The sequence below is a fragment of the Amblyomma mixtum genome, chromosome 5 (genome assembly GCF_055824585.1).
Source record: "Amblyomma mixtum isolate Tamu chromosome 5, ASM5582458v1, whole genome shotgun sequence".
In the NCBI taxonomy this organism is placed as follows: Eukaryota; Metazoa; Arthropoda; class Arachnida; order Ixodida; family Ixodidae; genus Amblyomma; species Amblyomma mixtum.
Window position 1 is genome coordinate 59,813,028 of NC_143016.1, and position 18,308 is coordinate 59,831,335.

The following is an 18,308-nucleotide window of genomic DNA, read 5'->3' on the forward strand; positions in this document are numbered from 1 at the left end:
TGGACACTCGCCGCGCACACAGCGAAGACTGTGATTCGTTCGTCTCAAGTATTTTCACAACAAGAAGGGGTGTGCAAAACGCTAGACCACATAGAAAGCAAGCGGAATACGAGCTGCGGCCGGTAGGCTCCAGGAGGCTGCAGTGGCGTCAACCAACCAAAAACTTCATTGGTTGAGCTAGTGGAGCCGCCTATCGCCTAGTGGAGCTAGTGGAGGCGAGTGGTGCCTATCGGGTGCAGCTTGCATTTCCCTTGAAGTTTTTGGTGTCAGCGAGGCTTACGTGTCCTGCAAAGTGAAATTACGAGTACAGCTCAACCTTTGGGCGGTCATAGTCGGTTGCGGACCCATTGGGGGCTCACGCTCTGCTTCCTGGCCTCCGGCACATGCCCCACATGCAAACCTGGTACTGATATAGACAGACCTCATTCACGTCGTCGAAAACGCGGTTGAGACTCGCGTAGAAATACGAAAGCGAGAAAGGAGAACAAGAGAATGAGATAGAAACTTGATCTGATGAGGGCAACTTTTTCTGTTTTTCGTGTATAGCTTTCGACATACATGGCGCTCACTGTGTGTTTTGTTTTGCTTTCTTTCTTTCACCCTTCTCTTTTTTTCCCCACAAAGCAAAGACAACGGCCGCTGTAGTTGATGGCGGGAACTGATCTCGCCCTTTGTTCTCGAAACAAAAAGCGACCACCATTCGGGCGGTGACTCTAGGAGACGAGATTGGCTATCTCGTTCGTGTTTTGCTCGACTGAAACCGCTTAAGCGCTCGTGCCGAATCTGCATGCATGCGGCCGCTCGGGTGCTGCCTCCCGCACAGCCGAGCTATGAGCTATATAGGGTGCATTGCGGACAGCCGCCGCTCTGCGTATGGATATGCTCTTCGCAATCTGGTGCGAGATCAGTACATAAGCTCGGGAACCGACATACGCTTTCGGGTCCGGTTGTTGTTGCCAGCCCTTTTTGTATGCACGCGGTTTCGCGTACTCTGCAGCTCTTTTATGCCTTTTGCCTGTTTACTCGCTATGCATACATACGCATCATGCAGGCCTTGCAGGCCTTGCAAAACACACAACGCTAAATGTAATGTTTCTGCCCTCTTTTTGAAGTATTTGCATACAATTAAGTATAGGCATAGATGGCCCATCTCGGTACTTCAGTTCACTTTCCTTTGGTATTTTAGTTTCTTCTGTTACTTTAATCTCAGCCAAAAAAGAACATCATTAATAACAAAATTTTGCTCACATAGAAATTTGTTTTTTTCATATTCAGCACCATTAGGCTGACCTCTGCTTTATCTGGAAATCATGATTGTATGCAGTACACTCAGGGCCAGCGAGGACACTGTTTGATCTTGCGTTGTTTTCTCTTCGCAGCCTTATCGCGGGCAATGTATAGAATGGGCTGCCAGTTAATGCTAAACAAAGGCATTGCTCGAGCGACAGACTTCATTAAGGTTTATCAACGAGAGCCGCTCTTTTACGCCACAGTTTGCTGAGCTTCTCTAAATAAGAATTGTCTGCCGTACGCCCTCTTTCGTCAGCAAACAAAACGCATTGTACACATGTTGTTCGCAACTGAGGCCCTCGAATCTTTGTCACGAGTGGCCAACGCTGCCTTATCTGCAGTCTGGCTGTTCAAGAATTACGCTTTAAACGAAGAGTCTACGTCATAGAGGAGATACTGACGGAGATTAACTGTACGCAATCCACTAATTGACGCAGATAACACAGTCGCTTATATAGCAGATGAGATAGGGACGATGACTGGCGTTGTTTGCAGGTTTTTAGAGGTTTCGTTGGCGGGTTCGTTTTCTGACCTGCACTGCTTTCCAAGCCATGTTACATGGAGGGAGCTTTTTTTTTTTTTATCTCAGCAAACGAAATATACTGCGATATGACTCCAGAGGGGGCAGTTCACCCCCCCCCCCCCCCACCCCCCCCCTTAGCCTCCAACTGTTTGCACTCAGATTAGATTTCTGACAAACGCTTCAATTCTAGCACGTTATTAACGTAAAGCAGAGCGGGGCTGAGCTAGTTGGCCTCGTGGCCAGGCGTAAAACATATCGTTCTATAGTAACCTAAACGAATCATGTCCCCGCAGAAGTTGTTGATGTCTGACCCCTGCTCATGAGCCCGTTTGGCAGAACTTAAGCAGTCTATGTGCAAACTTTTTCAATGCAGCCAATCACTCCTGCCCATTTCAATTCATGCTTTACATGCATTAACAAGTACCCTCTTGAACAGTGCGAATAAATAAAATATAAACAAGAAATATAAAAATAATACCTACATAAACTATGAAATAAATAAAAATGACAAAACAAACTTGAAGTCCCCCCCCCCCCCCTCGCCTAAAAAAAGTTCTGGGGTCCCCGCAAGTATCGCTCAGCTGATGAGCCCCAATGCCGCCCATATGGTCCGCTCCATGTATGGCACCCTTAGGAGCACTTCGTGTTTGTAGAGGGTCAGGGAAAATGCAAGGCCAGCCTTTCCCATCGTGTGGTTCAAGAGCAATGTCAACACTCCCGCTCGGCATCGATTAATTACGAAACTGCACCTGTTCCGACGCGCACAAGCTGTGTGGAAACCATGTTTTCTTTACTTCTTTTTTAACGCTACGATTAGTTGCGGCACTGTTAAAGAGCTAGCTAACTAACGTTGTTAAAGATATAACTAAGAGCTTTGCTGCACGAGAGAAAAAGATGCCTTTTCACAAAAAAACGCTGAGGTTGACAGCCGTATTAAACGTGAATAAATTGCCCTGAAAGTAATAAGAAAAGGCAGGCATTTTGTGTCCAGCAGCAGAACGAGCGCAAATAGTTTATTTAAATATATTTGCCAAATTAATCAATACCCTGAAAAAAATTGAAGAACGAATTGCGGAGATATTTATTGCAAAAACCGATTTGTACCCTATATTTGGCTTTAAAAAATACAAAATTTTACTTTGGAAATTCAAAAAATATAACAGAAACAGAAAACGAAGCGACCTGTTCAACTCGAACAGAATTCTGCATTTAGAAAACAGGAGTTTATTCGGCATTCTTGGCTAAGGTACACTCCGTAATGGAGAAGAAGGATTTCTGTAGTTTTCTAGCAATATTTTCTTCTGTTGTTGCTCACTGAACTAAAACTATATACTTAACGATCGAGGGAGGTAAAAAGGGCACGGTAGGTTTCGGGAGTGCAGCTTTCAGATGCGAAGTATGCTTTTAGAGGGCTCCAACAGCAAATACCTCAATGTACAGGTAAATTACTACCCCATGCAGGGTTAAAACGAATGCAGCCACAAACTAAAGTGCAGTTAATGTTCTGCTGTGGTTCCAGAATCGAGATGAGCGCGGTTGAATGAACGCCAGTGGATGTTCTCGATGGGAGGGAGGCTGTCTTGCTCAATCCAGGTCGCCCAGTTTCTGTGACAGGGCTTAAACTGGCCGGGCGTGTAATAACGTCGGACCGCGTCCCTCGCATGAAATAAGAGGAGGCCAGTCACCGCTCCGCACCCTCCCTCGCTGGCGTTATCTCCACATACATCCTAGAATTGCTGCAATCGACCGACATACCTCGGATCGTGTCTGAACATGCACTGCAGGATGCGGCGACGAGAGGACCGACGCTTGGACTGAATTACTGCACGGCGTGAGTCAGGAGCCGGATGAACTCGCAGACATTGCATTTTAGGCTGTGGCTGCATGCACCGGCAGACCTATATGGTGGCTTCTATAGCACGTCACATTCGAATTTATCTTTGCTGCTTTGTATCGAGTAATTCAGTAAGAGAATGTATACTTTACTTTTTACGTAGCGCACCCCATAGCGATTTTAAGTCTCCAACACAGAATTGCCCTGAGGAAGTAGGATGCGAGGGAGCGAAACCATTATTACTGACTTTTGCATACCCAATGGCCGTTTGCATACCCAACAGTTCTGGACAAAAGCATCTTTCAGCGGGGAACCGTCTATGAACGCAATTGCTTTATATATTGTAAGATTTCACTATAACAATCAAGATATCCGCAGATCAGCCGAGGTAGTATTTTAATTTTTTTCTATCCTCGTTTTTACAATTGTCAAAAGCGTTTCTCATTGGTTTTCTACGGCAGTCTTACCTGTTCGATGCGATCGACGGAAACCCTTTAAAAGAATGATTTTGCTACATATCAGAAGTATGGACCATCACCTTCAATATTTCCACTAAAGCTGAGAAGGGTTGTTTTGTAGGCCAGTTGGTCATACATATTTCTCTCTGTGGTGTTTTTCTACGTTTTGTCCTTGTCTGCCGCGCCGAAGCATTTCTTTAAATATTATTTCCACTAAAGTATCTCAAAATTTCACAATTTTCAAAATTTTTGTGCGACAATGTCGGACACGGACTTGCTTTAGGGCAATAGGGCAAGATCGGTCAAGTTAGCCCCGCTGCTTAACTTGTGTGTGTGTGGTGTGTGTGTGTGTGGGGGGGGGGGGAGGTGCTGGTACGAAACGCGCACTATCTCAGCGCTCACTGCAGGTGTCGTCGCGTATATCTTGAGGAGCTACACCAATCAAACTAAACAGATGTGCAAACGAAGGAATTTTCTAAAGTCCGTTTTCTCCGCAGTTTCTGGTGTCTATATAATATCGGGGCCAGGTAAAAGGACAGAATTTCCTGTTATCCTGTTATGCGCAACAAAAAGCAGTTTCTGTTTGCTTTTGTATTTTGCATCTTCCACTTCCCTGTGATCCGCGTTGCAGACTTGTCGATTGCCGTCATAGAAGCACGTTACGCATCGTCCTTATGCCACTGCTGCGCATTTCTTTTCGATCTAGCAGTTTTTCCGATAACAAATTAAGCTGACGCATTTGTGTCGGCTTCATTTTTCCTTTTCACTTCAAGCCGTTTATTACGCAGCTCCAACGGCAAAGCATGGGCGTTTTGTTTTGCCATTTGTTTACGAGTATACAGCTCCCCCGAAGAATTCCGTCGCCGCGGTCTTGTATCCCTCCGCTCCCCTGGCGCTTTATTGATGAGGTCCCGTATTAAATTAGAGCCGCTTCTTTGCTCTTTGCTACGCGCACACACCAACACAAAGCGATGGCAGCGCCACGCACGCCGCCGCCTGTTTTCCGCCGAGTCTTCCGTCTGTCGCATACGTTTACACCCCCAGAGGGCGGCATGCCAGCTTTTCTCCGTTTTTTCACTTTCGTTTTTCTATACTTTTATCACAAACTTTCTCTCCTACGTCCTTCCCGTGTGTTGGGAGTTTTCTCGGGGCACTGTTCCTCCCAATTAGGGAGCACTTTTCTCACCTCGGCGATAGTTCCCCCGCAGCGATTTGTTTACTTCCAAGCGTTCCCTCAAGGGAGTTCCCTTGTTCTTTAATGTTTTCTCGCTTTCTCTGCGTGACGTGCGAGGAAAATATGTGCGCGTCGTTACTCGTTTTCTTTAAAATTACTCCGTTGACGTCAGTGTATATACATATACGAAGAAAACAGCGATCTACGAAAGCATTTATTCTTCTCATTTATCTTCAGAATTCCCTTTCATTCGAAGGCGTTTTAAAAGATACGAATGACCAGAAAAAATTAATGGCGCCGTCTAGAGAGAAAGAGATAAAAGAAACGTACTTACCTTTTGCGCAAAGTTTATGGATAAGAGCAAAGTTAATCAGCCTCTCTCTCTCTCTCTCTCTCTTTCACTCTCGCTGCTTTTTTTTCTTCTTCTTAACGGACTTTAGAAAATCGTGCTTCCTGTCAGGTACGCTGGCGTTCGCGTGCGGATTCGTAAGCCTGCTCTCTGGACGGGGGCTGTGCGGCCGGGGTTGTATAGCATGGACGTCGTAATACGGCGGGCGAGACGAATGGGCCGTCTAATTACATGTGACGTGCGCGCGCTCGCGCTGTATCCCCTCCCCCGTTTTACAAATAGCGCACCGCTGGGCGCTCTCGCACGCAATCTCGGCCAGTCAGGACCGCGCTTAATCAGTGTCCGCTCCCGCAATATTTCTTTTCAATCCCTATGCGTCCATCGAATGGTAGATTGAGGCGGTGGCGGTTCAGTGCAATGTACTATTATAATGTCTAGTGTATATGCTCTTGAATGGAGCATTGTTTAAAAGACTTTAGGAAAGCGCGCTTGAAAGTATATATTCGCTCTTGACGGATTGACAGAGACAAAAGAATATCGTTGCCATCGGTCAAATTGAGTCTATAGCGCAGGACAAGGCCTTTCCCTGAGACCTTGAATTAAAGCATACCCTCGTTCAATAACACTTGCTACTGGGCCGCAGCTGGCTCACTCTATCTTCTATGACGAAATATAGCGCAACATGCGAGGACACAGCGCCAGCCACGGCCGCACTATTCCTTCCAGCAGACTTCCTGACCTCATCGCTCTATAAGAGCATGCACTTCCCGGACTACTTTTTAGTGCCAAAGCACTTCTGTGCAGTGTGTGTCTGTGTACTTGAAACCTCTGAGTAGTAAGTGTAAATGGCTCGTTGGGTCAGTGGACACCTCAGTCGCGTGGTGAATAGGCAGTGACGTTCACATATACAAATTGAGGCAGTTATACTGTTTCCTTTTCTTAAAACCAGCTGACGGTTTAGGCTCCGTTGATTTTGAGGAACGGAAAGGCGCGTATCCCTATAGGCAGCGGACTATTCAATCGCGCTTTGAGGTATGTGGCAGTGGCGTCCAGCTGCAGAAAACCGCGCTTTTGGACAATATTTCGTGCTTAGCAGTGCTAAACCTCCGGCCATTCTAGTTTTCCGCCCTTCAAAGTCCACACTGCCACTCTGTTACAAGTCTAACGATTCCTCTTGGAAACTCGAGCGGTCAACAAGGGCTGTAACGAAGTAATTGTCGGGCACCTTCAACTTCGTTATAACTATAGTTTCAGCTGTATATCCAGCTATCTTATCAGTGCTTCACATGTACGGCCTGTACCTATTTCTTCCTTTCAAATTCAGACGAAATATCACCGACCCCCGCTTGCTCTCTAATCCTCGCTGCTTTCCTATATACTCCGTTTCATACACCACTGTGCGACGATGCCAGAGGTACGGAAATAGACCGCATGAAAAAATAAAAGGATGCGTGTTACTCCGCGCTTGTTTTGTGGCCGAGTGGTCCAAGCCGTCAGCAGTAAGAGCGCATTTATTCAAGCCCATCACAAATGTCTCACGCAATAAACCTGCAGGCAAATTATTTACTATTTTTCGCTCACCACAAGGAACGCGCTATTTTCTGATCGCGGATGTAGGCAGCGCAAACAAGAGCGCTCGCTTCGACAGCATTGAATCTATGCAGGAAACGGAGTATAGTTAACGTCACATAGACCTTTTTCGTTCCCACTAATTTTCCTTAGCCTCTAAAACAAAAGCCTGTGAGACAGCCAATCAGTGACGGTAGCTTTTGGCAGTTTCTAATGGCCAAATTTTGCAAAATCAATTTCGTCCGAGCGCACGTAGATGATCCAGCCGGAGCCTTACCGAATATTCTTTTCATTCAAAGGCTCTAGCTGACAAAAATCAAGGCGAGATTTTTAGCAGCTCCAGACGTTAATCGCTTCGCGCAGCGCAATTCCTTTTTTAATCTATCTATCGTGTGAATTTGAATGTGCGGAGAGGAAGTGTGACGACGAGGGCAGGCGAGTGCGGGGCATGGAAACGGTGCCCCTGAGCAGTGTTGCCTTTGCAGAACAATACTTTGAATCTTTCCGCACTGATTAATAGACACCACCAATACAGTATGGAAAAGCAGACAAAGAAACAAAAACAAAAAGCGAGCACTTCACGGAAATTTCGTTGGTTTTTTAACGTCCGTAGTGAAGGGCTCTGGAAATTTCGACCACCTGGGGATGTTTAACGTGCACTGACATCACACAGCACACGGGCGTATAAAACTTCGCCTCCACCGAAATTCGACCGCCATGGCACGGATCGAACCCGCGTATTTGGGATCAGCACCACCTGAGCGCCATAACCACTGAGCCACCGCGGCGCCCCCTTCAGGGAAATTTGAACAAAAAAAAACAAAGAAAACTCTACATACATTGCCATACATCTATTTGTATTACGCCGTTGTTTGTCTCCTGAATAACATATTTTTGTTGCCGTTTTTCTTTTTCAAACTTCACAGAAATTTGAAAAACATAAGCGGGAACAAAAAATATGTTATTCTGGAGACAAAGAATGGCGTAATACAAATGGATATAGGGTAACTCAGACCGAGAAGACAGTATTATACGTTGCTTTATTTTACACATGTCCCATTCACTATTTCGCCTGCCATTTCCACGAAAGATCTTGCCTCCTTTCGTCTCTCTCTCTCTCCCCCCCCCTCTCTCTCTCTCTCTCTCTCTCTCTCTCTCTATTTTTTTTCCCCGGCCACTGCTAGGTCCAAGTGCGAATTCCCTTTTCTGACCAAGAAGTGTACGTGCGCTGCTAAGTGCTGCACTCCCGAGTGACTCCACCCCAAGGAATGCGGAATTGCGCAGTTGTGCAAGAACTGTACGTGTGTATAGGAAACTCGCACGGAAAGTTACGGGCCGCCAAGACACACGCTCGCGCTCAGCCGGTTTTTTTCCCGTTTCCTCCTCTCCACCATTTTCATGCCCACGCGTACATCTTCGGCGCGCTCATTGTTTACAAGCAAAGCGCTAAACGTGACCTGGCTGGATACGCGCTCTCAAAAGGCGCCTATTGAGAGAAAGAAAGAACTAGAAAGACATGAAGGATTTGGTTAAAACAGGCAGAGCGAAAGGTGCTCGTTTCCAGCATTGAATTCTTGGTTATAAATTGTAACCTTCAAAAATATAACTTTAAAAAGGCATGCATTACCAACCACAAATTCGCGGAAACCAGAGACACTGTAGTGGAGGGCTCCGAATTAATTTAGACGACCCAGGGTTCCTAAACGTGCCATAAAACGCGCAGAGCACGCGCGTTTTATTTTATTTTATTTTGTATCTCGCCTCTTTCGAAATGCGCGCCCCGTGGCCGGGATCAAAACCGTGACCTTGGGATCAGCAGCATAACGCCACCAACTCAGCCACCGCAGCGAGTCGATATTAGAAGAAGAAACTGATAAAGGCGCATATAATGCGGTCTCAGTGCTTTACTTCAGAGCGGTTGCCAGCTAATTCAGTGGAGAGGAAAAATTAAGTGCGTTCAGCAATCTATAGAGCACAGCCGAAACACGCAAATGGGTATCGAAGCGAATGAGTAGCTGACCCAGTGCATTTCGTAGACAACATGTGCAGCATTAGTCTTGCAGACATGAAGTTCTTTCTTTTTCATTTCTTTTTTGCCGGTTACGAGTCTCCTCCATAAATTTAGGTTAAAGATAGTCTGTCTAAATTTTCGGTCTTAAAACTGTCGCTAAGACACAATGGTAACACACCCACTATTTCTTTCGCCAAGCAAAGCGCCATTGAAAAAATCACTGACGCAACATAAGCTATCCTGATGCAACAAACCACTAAGAACAGCGAACGGCCAACTACGGAAAGCGCAAGAAACGTTCACAACCCTGTCGCGCATGAACTGCAGCCTGACGCTTGAGTAGCTTTGAGTTTTACCTTCATAACCTGTCCATACTTACTCTAAAACAAAACAGCATGCAATGAAACTAAAGCATGCTAAAGCAGCGCACTTTTTTCGCCCAATTTCTCTGATAACAAACTGTTCCGCAACTCTTCGACCGAAACAGAATAGCACGCGCAGAAACTGATCTCGGTGTTATCGGGAGAAATCGAAATAACGCTCCTTCGCCTTTTTCCTTAACGTAGGCCAGGTACTGCGATGTGAAGGTAAGTGCGCGCTATCAGCTCGTCCAAGTCTTCACTCAGCACTTGTCAGCACTGCGAAACGTTGAATTTATGATAACAGCAACAACGACAACAAACCGCGCAGGTACCGCCGCTACCACCATGCCACAACAGCAGAAACCCGCTAGGGTCGCCGTTGTCCCGAAATCGTTTCTGATTTTCTGATACGCTCCCTCATTCTTGCCTACCTCCCCTCGCCACCGCCAGCGTCGAGTGTTTTGCCGAGCGACCGGCAGGCGGCGAGGCGCGTCCAGCTCGGCGGCGTGGCTCAGAGTCTGAGCGAAGCAGCGGTCGTGAAAGCTTTCAAGCCGGCATTGAGGGAGCCGGCAGTCAGCGAGTCGCGTAGCCGGTGTTCGGTGTGAGTGTGAGCGGCCGAAGGCTGAGTGCAGTTTTATTTCTCGTTCCTGTGCCCATAGCCGCCGGCGTCGCCACCATGGCCGTCAGCGAGGCTGAGAAAACCCAAGTGAATGAATTGGTGAATGACTTCATGCGTTACCAGCTAAACCGGCGCGGCCTGCAGTGGAATACGTGCCCGCCATTGCCGCGGCCATCCAAAGTGGCTCTCGCCTTGCGGACACTCGGTGAAGAATTCATCACAAAATATCGCGAGGAGTTCACCCAGATGTGCGGCCGACTCGACATGACTCCCTCTGTGGCTCAGCCGGCCTACATGGACGTCCTGAACGAGCTTTTCAGCGAAGGGATTACGTGGGCACGCATTGTGGGTGCCTTCGCCTTCAGTGTGGAGCTGTCTGCTCTCTGCGTCGAAAAGAACTGGTCAGATCTGGTGGACAGCATCGCATCCTGGTTGTCCTCTTACGTATGTACGAGGCTTCTTCCCTGGATAAAAGACCACCAAGGATGGGTGAGTATCTTCTGCCGAAAGCCGCCCTCATTATGCGTGCGCATTCGAACGCGAGCCGGCGTTTTCAAATCCTGGCTCAGCTGCTAACGGCTCGTCGCAAGCTACCGCAGCTAACACAAGCGAGCGGTTATGTTCGGTTGTCTCCACTTTCGGCGATATAAGGCCAATGGCCGTCAGTACACACAAGAATATAAATGTAGGTTCGTAATATGCTTAATGGCAGTCTAGCCGTTAGTGCTTCGTTCGAGCTAATGTTCCGCGAGGTGTTTACTTTTAAAACAGTTTTTTGGAATTGGCGTTTTTCTTTTTTGTTTACTGGGAAGTGTGACTAAATTGCCTAAAATATCTTCACCATCTTTAAAATCTCCCAAAGTGTACAGTCACAGCAAAGCACAGTTCTACTATTGCTCGCGAACTAAGGAAATCGCTCGCAGCTTGTGCGCAGCTGAATCCATGCTCACCGTGCATTTCAATCGTGTTTTTACCTTTTACTAAATTCAGTGAGCTTCGGAAACGTTTTGCTTGCACAGTGCGGCGTCGCAAGCGGCAGAGTGACGCTCACATCGCCGTCGGATACTCGAACCCATTACACAAAGAAATCTCGCGAGCTGCGCAGTGTAGTTTTATGCTTTGCTGTGTTATGTAGAAGCAAGCAAATGTCCCCAGAAATACTATTATCTTCGTCACCCTGCGTGACTGCGTCGCTTTAGTAACACATGGGTAAGTCGTTCTGGCCGCGGCTCAGTGGAGAACACCGCGCCAGCTTTGAGCAAAGAATTCTACGCTGGCCTTTGCGAGCCATTGTGGCTGTGCGAAAACGCGGAGCAGTAGCGTTAGTTTCAACAGCGCTGGCCCAAATACGAGTCAACCAAACGGCTAGCCCTTTCTACTGCGAGCGCATTTCTCGAGCGCATGGCTCGCAGAAGCGTCTCCTTGCCCAGTCAATGGGAGTGTCGCCTCTGAGCCGCTTCCGGCTCGTTCTGAGCGCTTATCGCGTCGCCAGGCAAAGCCCCTCATCCCCTCCGGCGTGTTCCCGAGCCTATCTAGCGGATGCGGCCTTCCCGGCTGTTCCAACTCCCGCAATGCTGCTGCGACGGCCAGTGCTTTTCCCATGACAGCAGCGGGCTCCCACGCCCGCAAGAACCTCATCTCGGCCATTCATGGCCGGTCGCGTCGGAAACGCGGTGGATTGTATTTCAGCTGTATGTATAAGCCATGGACGATTGACCCCGATAAACGTATACGGGGTTTCGTTGTTGATATCTACGCACAGGGTTCCGAAGAAACGTGGCGTCAAAACGCTTCGTGCGATCGTACCGCACGGAGACGCGTTGGACGTCGTGCCTTCCAGAGCTTGTATGCTCCGAGCTGGAAGCTTAAAGTGCGTTCGCCGTCAGCGTTCCCAGCTGTGGTTGGCATGAGCTCGGCATTTTCCGAACGCACGTTCACGGAGCCGTTCTTAGGCGAGCAAAATATACGTGCGCAGCGCGCCGCCTGGCCTACTGCGCAGCGGCGGCCTGTTTTTCTGGAGAGCTCGGCGAGCTTCGAGGCCGGCCGGCCTGAAAATGGTTCACGCTGCGGCTGGCGCTTGCCGCTTCGTTGGGATAGAGGCCGCTGAGCGTGGTAACCCAATTAACGTGCGCGTTCGATTAAACAGGCAGAACCGGCGCTTGATTGCGGATGGGTTTGGCCGCGCGTCGTATATTGTCGATCGAAATGCGGGTGCTATTCGTAATGACTCCGCGCCTGCTCGTGAGCTGCTGTGTCACGTTGGCTTCTGAGCGACCAGCTCTTGTGAGCGTCTGTGTGCCGCGCGATGAGTTGCTTAGCGCGTCTTGTTTTCGTCCTGACGGTTATCCGTTATCTCTGTCTGTTTCCGTTATCGCCCGTGGATAAGCGTTGTCTGTGAGGGTTCCGGAACTGTCTGCCTTCCTTTGACGTTATACTGCACCATTAACTGAACTCACTGCACATTTGTGTGCTTCTCCAAGGCTTCTGCCACACTGTTTTTGGCGTCATGCATGTTGGCAGACGTTGTAAATTTGCTTGATGTTTGTTTTTTAAGTTTGGCATTCGTGCGAAGCCAGCCAGTGGTGACGGGAGCGCATGACAGGCTTTGTTTAGCCCCTGCACATCCAGACGACTGTCGTAACGAAAGGCACGTGGTAATTCACGCTCCTCAATTCAGATATTAAGTAGACATTCTGGTTTTGGTGCTATCCTATGTGTAGGCGACGCTTTCGCGCTCCTTCCTAACTTCAGCGCAGTCATAAATGGCAGCAATTAATGCGGTGCTTGACTGTTCCGCAGAGATCTGCTATTAATTCTTGTTACCTCTGCTCCAATTCCATTCGTTTGGGATGTTCCTGTAGCGGTCAGAAGTTTTTTCTATCATCGCTAAAGCACGGCCCATCAGGTTGACAGCGTGCGGAAACAGTTTAGGGTAAATGTTCTCACTTCTGCAACGTCCAGGCTACTTTTTGTGGCCCAAGTTGTAGATGCTCTTCGTCTTGCATTTTGAGGAAAGTCCGCGCTGTCTGCGTTTCAGTGAAGTAGTGCCTAGTTGGCGTAGCCTTTCCTTTTGCAACGCATGTCTTCTAAAGGTTGCGATATGGCCTAAAGCTATTTACTGTGTGTAGGCTGCAAATTCCGCCTTGGAAACATCATGATCTTTGACGTTGCAGATACGAAAGAATCGATTGGAAGCATGCATGACCGCCATTCCTCTACAACATTGCGCGTAACACCCGCTTCGCAAAGTGTAACCGTAACCACTACGCTCTTGTCAGTGTTCAGTCAGTTCAACAGCTTTCGTGACTGGCATGGCCGTTCTTGCTCTGTGCGCTCAAAACTCCCAGGCTCTGCAGAACCGATGCTGGGGTGTCTCCTTGGCGGAGACCTGGCGAGCCCCGTTTTGGCTCGACTGTGACTGCACGTGTCAGCGGCGGCAGTGCCTATAAATAAAGGCCGCGCCTTCCCGCGCTTTGTTCTTCGCTTGTCACTTTGCTTTTGGGGGGCGGGGCACCAGTTGTCTTGATGTAGTAAACACAAACCGCCGCTCATCCGCTACGCGTTACGGGGAGAGCCCTAACTTGAAACGTCTTTATATTTGGCCGCGCGTCGCGTTCCATTTATAGTTGGCGCGAGCCGTTTAGGCTGCCACTGACCTGACGGGTGTCCGGAACCGCTGGCGCGCTGCCTGCTGCTAAATGCGAATAAACAGTCGCCGTAATCGTAGCAGCAAAGAGCCGCCGTTCCAGCGCGGAGCCGGAGAAGGCCGTGCGAAAGTGCCCCGGGCAGTGGTGGTCTCGGCAGAGAGGGAGGCCTTGGTTCCCGACTCTGAAGTGCTTTCTCTTATTTTGGCCAGCTATAGACGAAGTTGGCTGCGGAGAATTGCGAGTCTACGTCCCTCCATCCCTGCAGATCTCTGCGCGAATCCGTTACCAGCCTGTTTCCAATTCGCCAGTGAGCGCGCGCGTTGGTTTTCTTTCCTTTTTACCGCGGCCCGTTGGCCTGCGCTCCGTTGCTGCGGGGCAGTTTTGTGTTGCCTGCCTGCCTGCCTGCCGCTGGCTGCCTTCAAGGTGAATCGCTTCGAGCCTGATCCTCTATCTCTCACTACTGGTGTTGCCGCGCTGTCGCGTTTGCGGGCGCAAGCTGTTGCGACGGCAGCAAAACTCCGGATGTTGCAACGTTTTATTTGGCTCCGGCACAGCCCAGCCCCTCGAGCTTAGCGGGCGCCCCTGTTTTGGGAATGATGAGGACAATTATCCGGCCACGCCGTTGGCGCAAGTCGCCAAACATATTGCTTGCTTACGAGCAGAAAACTTGAACGCGTCATGTCCAGGGCTGTCCTGCGCTGTGTGTATACCTCTTTGACATTGATATTGTTGCGTGTCGTGGTCGATGGCCTACGAAGAATACGGGCCGTGGCGTGGCTATTCCGAAGGTAGATAGCTGGTTAGAAACGCCCCTGTAGGGAGCTGTTGCCAGTATAGTCCAGCTGGTCGGTATTCAATAGGGCGATTGCCCAGTTGGTGCGATAGCTGCGCTGTGTAATGGGGTGGCAACGATTAATTGCGACTATCGCTTCCAAGGAAGTTTATCCTTGGACGCCCGCGAGCAGCCTCCCTCAGCGCTAAAGGACGCCTCCAATCGCAGAGTGCAGTCGGTGAGCGCTTCGAACGCGAATCTAGAGCAGCTGCACTTCCGCGCTCCGGTCGAGTGTTTATTCCGAGGGCTGTGCGCTCGCTCCCACCACCAGCATCGCTTTCCGCAGTCACGTGTCTCCGTGACCGGGCTGTGATGTGCGAAGCATCTTTTGTTTTGTGCGCCGTTGTGCGGTTCTCCCGTTTCTCGGGCCTCGTATCGCAGCTGAGAGCGCGGCCCTCCTGCTGCTGCGTGACAGGGCAAAGCACGCGCAGCTGTAGCTGCTCGGCTTTCGAAGATGAGAACGAATCGCTGCTGCTGTTTGCGTGGGAGGCGCACAGCCTCACGGTCGTTCACCCTCGGCTCGTTCACGTCGTGAGCTGCCCAAATTGGCTAAAGAAGCTGGCTTACGCGAGGCTAGGCGTGATCGCAGGTGCGTCCCGTCTTCGCTGCAGCATTGCTGCTGCTTTGAGCGAAAGTTGCAGGTGGTCAACACTTCTTGTTGCCACGGGTTTTGGGGCGCGCTCACTGCACGTACTGTACTGTATTGTACTGTACTACACGCCGCCCTGTTCGTTATTCTCGTTTTCACGCCAGGAAACCTAATCGCCAGCTGATTCTGTCGTCTCGTAGCTTACGCGTAACATTCTTGCGCGTAACTGTTCCATTAGCTCCCGAGCCACGCGTTATTTCAAAACTCTACGCGTACTACCGCTCTATGTAGGGCTGTCCAGCCGCTGCAAACGTCAAGGCGGCAAAAGTTGGCGGACCTGTTGTTGGCAGTTGACGGGATTGCCTCTTCCGTTACGACGGGCGCCTTCTCTAACACTGGCCTTTTTTTTTCGCAACTGGGGCAGTCATTGTTTAGCAGTCATTCTCGCATTCTCCGCCTGCGGCAGGAAGGATAAAATGTGTTCGCTGGGGACCTGACTCATCGGCGGAATCCGGCTGTCAGTGAGCGTTTCATTGGACTGCCGTTGTAGTCCCGCTGACTCGGTATTTATACTGCGAGAGTCAGCTGGCGGCAAGCCGGCGGCGTCAGTTGGACATCCGGTTGGCGTTGGCCGCAGCAGCACTTAGGGCCGCCTTCGTTTCTTTTTTCGCTTTTATATCCTCATCTCCTGACAGCATCTCGATGTGTCTGTGCATGTGCGCGCGCCCTAACAAGAGGGAAATGTTCTCGTAACCGGCGTGGTTAGCCTTCCTTGTCCTGTCAGTTGCAGCTAGAAACAGTGCGCGAAGTTCCCTATGGCGTGCAAGGAGCGGACGCTGTGTGCCTTGAGCTGTCTTTCAATCCTACGTCACGCACAACGCTATTGATGTGCAGCATCGTATTCGAGCTGAGTGTTACGCAACGCTGTCGCCAGTCCTTCTCCTCACTTCCGCCTTTATTCTTCATGTCTCACCAAGCTTACGAACAACTATCGAAGTGCCGTCGTAACGATTTGAGCTGATTCCATCTCATTGCAGCGACTTGCTGATCGCGGCGGTCTGTCAGGCTTTGGCGACTCAGAGCGGCTTGCTGCTGAAAGTAAAGCCGCTCGCGTGACAATTATATAGCTCGGGCTCGGAATAGTCACGTTTTCCGCGCAGTCACTTTCCGTTCCCACAGAGAGCTCGAGCTTTTGCGAGAACAACAAACGGACATCCCGGCCTGCTGGGTAAGGAGAGACTGTCCGGCTGCACGCGCGTGCATCCAGCAGATTCCGTGTACCGTTTCCTCGCTGTATATAGCGCACTGCAAAGAGGGTTTGTTTGGCGCAGCTGTCTAGCACCTCCTGCAACGCTTCCTTTTTTTTTTTTTTTCGTGATGTCGCCCGCGTTTCTGGTATCCGTGTCCTGTTTACGGGCTTGGTTAGTTCGCCGCGGCTTCGGGTTTTCTCGCTCTGCCGTGCGTGCTGTCCCCGCGTGGGTGCAACGCGCCTTTCGTGTCCGTGTCGTGCGTGCGCAGCGCTTTCCTGACATGTGCGAAGTATCTGGTTTCGTCCGTGCCGTTCGCTGCGCCTCGTTTGTCCCCGTCACGCCCAGTGGGACACCCCCCTGCTGCCAATCTGGATCGGATTATGCGCGTGCGTGTACTATGCTTTCCACCGTGGGAAACGCAACCCGTCCTGCCTCTCTCTGGTCGCTGTTTGTTTGAATGTTCGCGTATCTGACGCCATTTGTTAGAGCGGTGAAAACAAGGGATGTGGAATGCGAGGTTTTTCTTTTCCACGTTGGGCTTGTTGCCTGCCCTAGCATCGGTCGAGTTCGCTTTCGCTGTCTCGTCTCCCTTATCCTCCCCTAAGAAGAGCTAGTTACAACAAAGGAACAACTGTTGTTTACGCTTATACTTAGGTATTACCTTGACGGGCCGAAACGACCAACCATACACACGGCTTCTTCCATCTTCCGTTCGTGAAAGCTAGGCGCAGCTCCTCTCCTTCGACGGCTTAGAATAGCTCGTATTGCTTTTGCCTCGTTCCTCTGCGGCTGAGGTATGCGGTCACCGCCATATCTTATAGGGCGGCTGGCCTGCGTGTTGTATACAGAATGAGCGCCTCCCCCCCTCGTGCTGAGCATGGTCCTCCGCCACGTAATGGCTGCCGCCCGATGGGTGCCTGCAGCGCCTTCCAAGAATTCCGCCCCACGTGACCCGGCCTGCGCGCAACCCGTCTGCTGCTGGCGTACAGTGTCCGTGTGAGGCAGGCAGGCTGGCATCTCGGATCGTTCAGGCGCCGGCCCCTGCGTCATAGCCGCCAGACCGAGCTGCAGACCCCGCGCGCCGTGCTCTTCCCTCCCGCTTGGCGGCGGCTTGTCTGTTGTGGCGCTGCGGTTCGCCGCCAGAAGCGCTCGCCGGTGCTCACGCCCTTAATGGTTTGAGAAATTCGCCGCCGCGGGGTTCCCAGGGTGACGCGCGAGAGGATTCCCTGGGGGTGATGACGCCTCCTATGCGTGTGTGTCGGATGAGCGCTGCCTCCATACCACACTTGTACCATAGTGGGCTTTGTCGTTGAGTAGTGGGCATTGTTCGTGCACCGTGCGATTCCTCAACTTTTTCAAGGACCCGAGAAGCCTCAGCGCGGCCCGCGGTTTCCTTGTGTGTCGACGCGGATGGAAACCAGCGTGGACGTTTCGGCGTAACGACGTCTCTGACGACGTATGTCGGGATGTATAACCTCCGTGACAATTGGATTCCAGGCAGCGTGACGAAGTTCTTCGCGACGCTGGAACGGAAGGAGGGGGAGAGCATCGTGGGCGATCGTGGCGACAACGCGTCGGCCCTCCTTTGCTTAGCGCGCATATGGTTACTAACATCTGCGGTGCCCGCCGAGTTGACTGTTGTGCAGATGGCAGTCTCTGCGAAGCCCGAGCACGAGCGGCAGCGCAGTCGAGACGCGTGTTTCCTCAGTGCACTGCGAGGGCCGCAACAAACACGGCACGGCGAGGGCGGTAGAGGGTGAGGAGGGATGCAGAGCGATCCGAGAAGAGCGAGAGCACGTCT

General features: G+C 50.4%; 1 protein-coding gene across 1 annotated transcript in view; it reads left to right on the forward strand.

Moving 5' to 3' along the window:
• Positions 1–10,030: 10,030 nt before the first annotated feature.
• LOC149342350 (apoptosis regulator Bcl-2-like) overlaps positions 10,031–18,308 on the forward strand; it is a 70,983-nt gene continuing 62,705 nt past the window's right edge. The window contains exon 1 of the mRNA XM_089544644.1: positions 10,031–10,678. Within this exon, the coding sequence (XP_089400770.1) occupies positions 10,247–10,678 (432 nt within the window). The 5' untranslated portion in view covers positions 10,031–10,246. The remainder of the gene's footprint in view (positions 10,679–18,308) is intronic.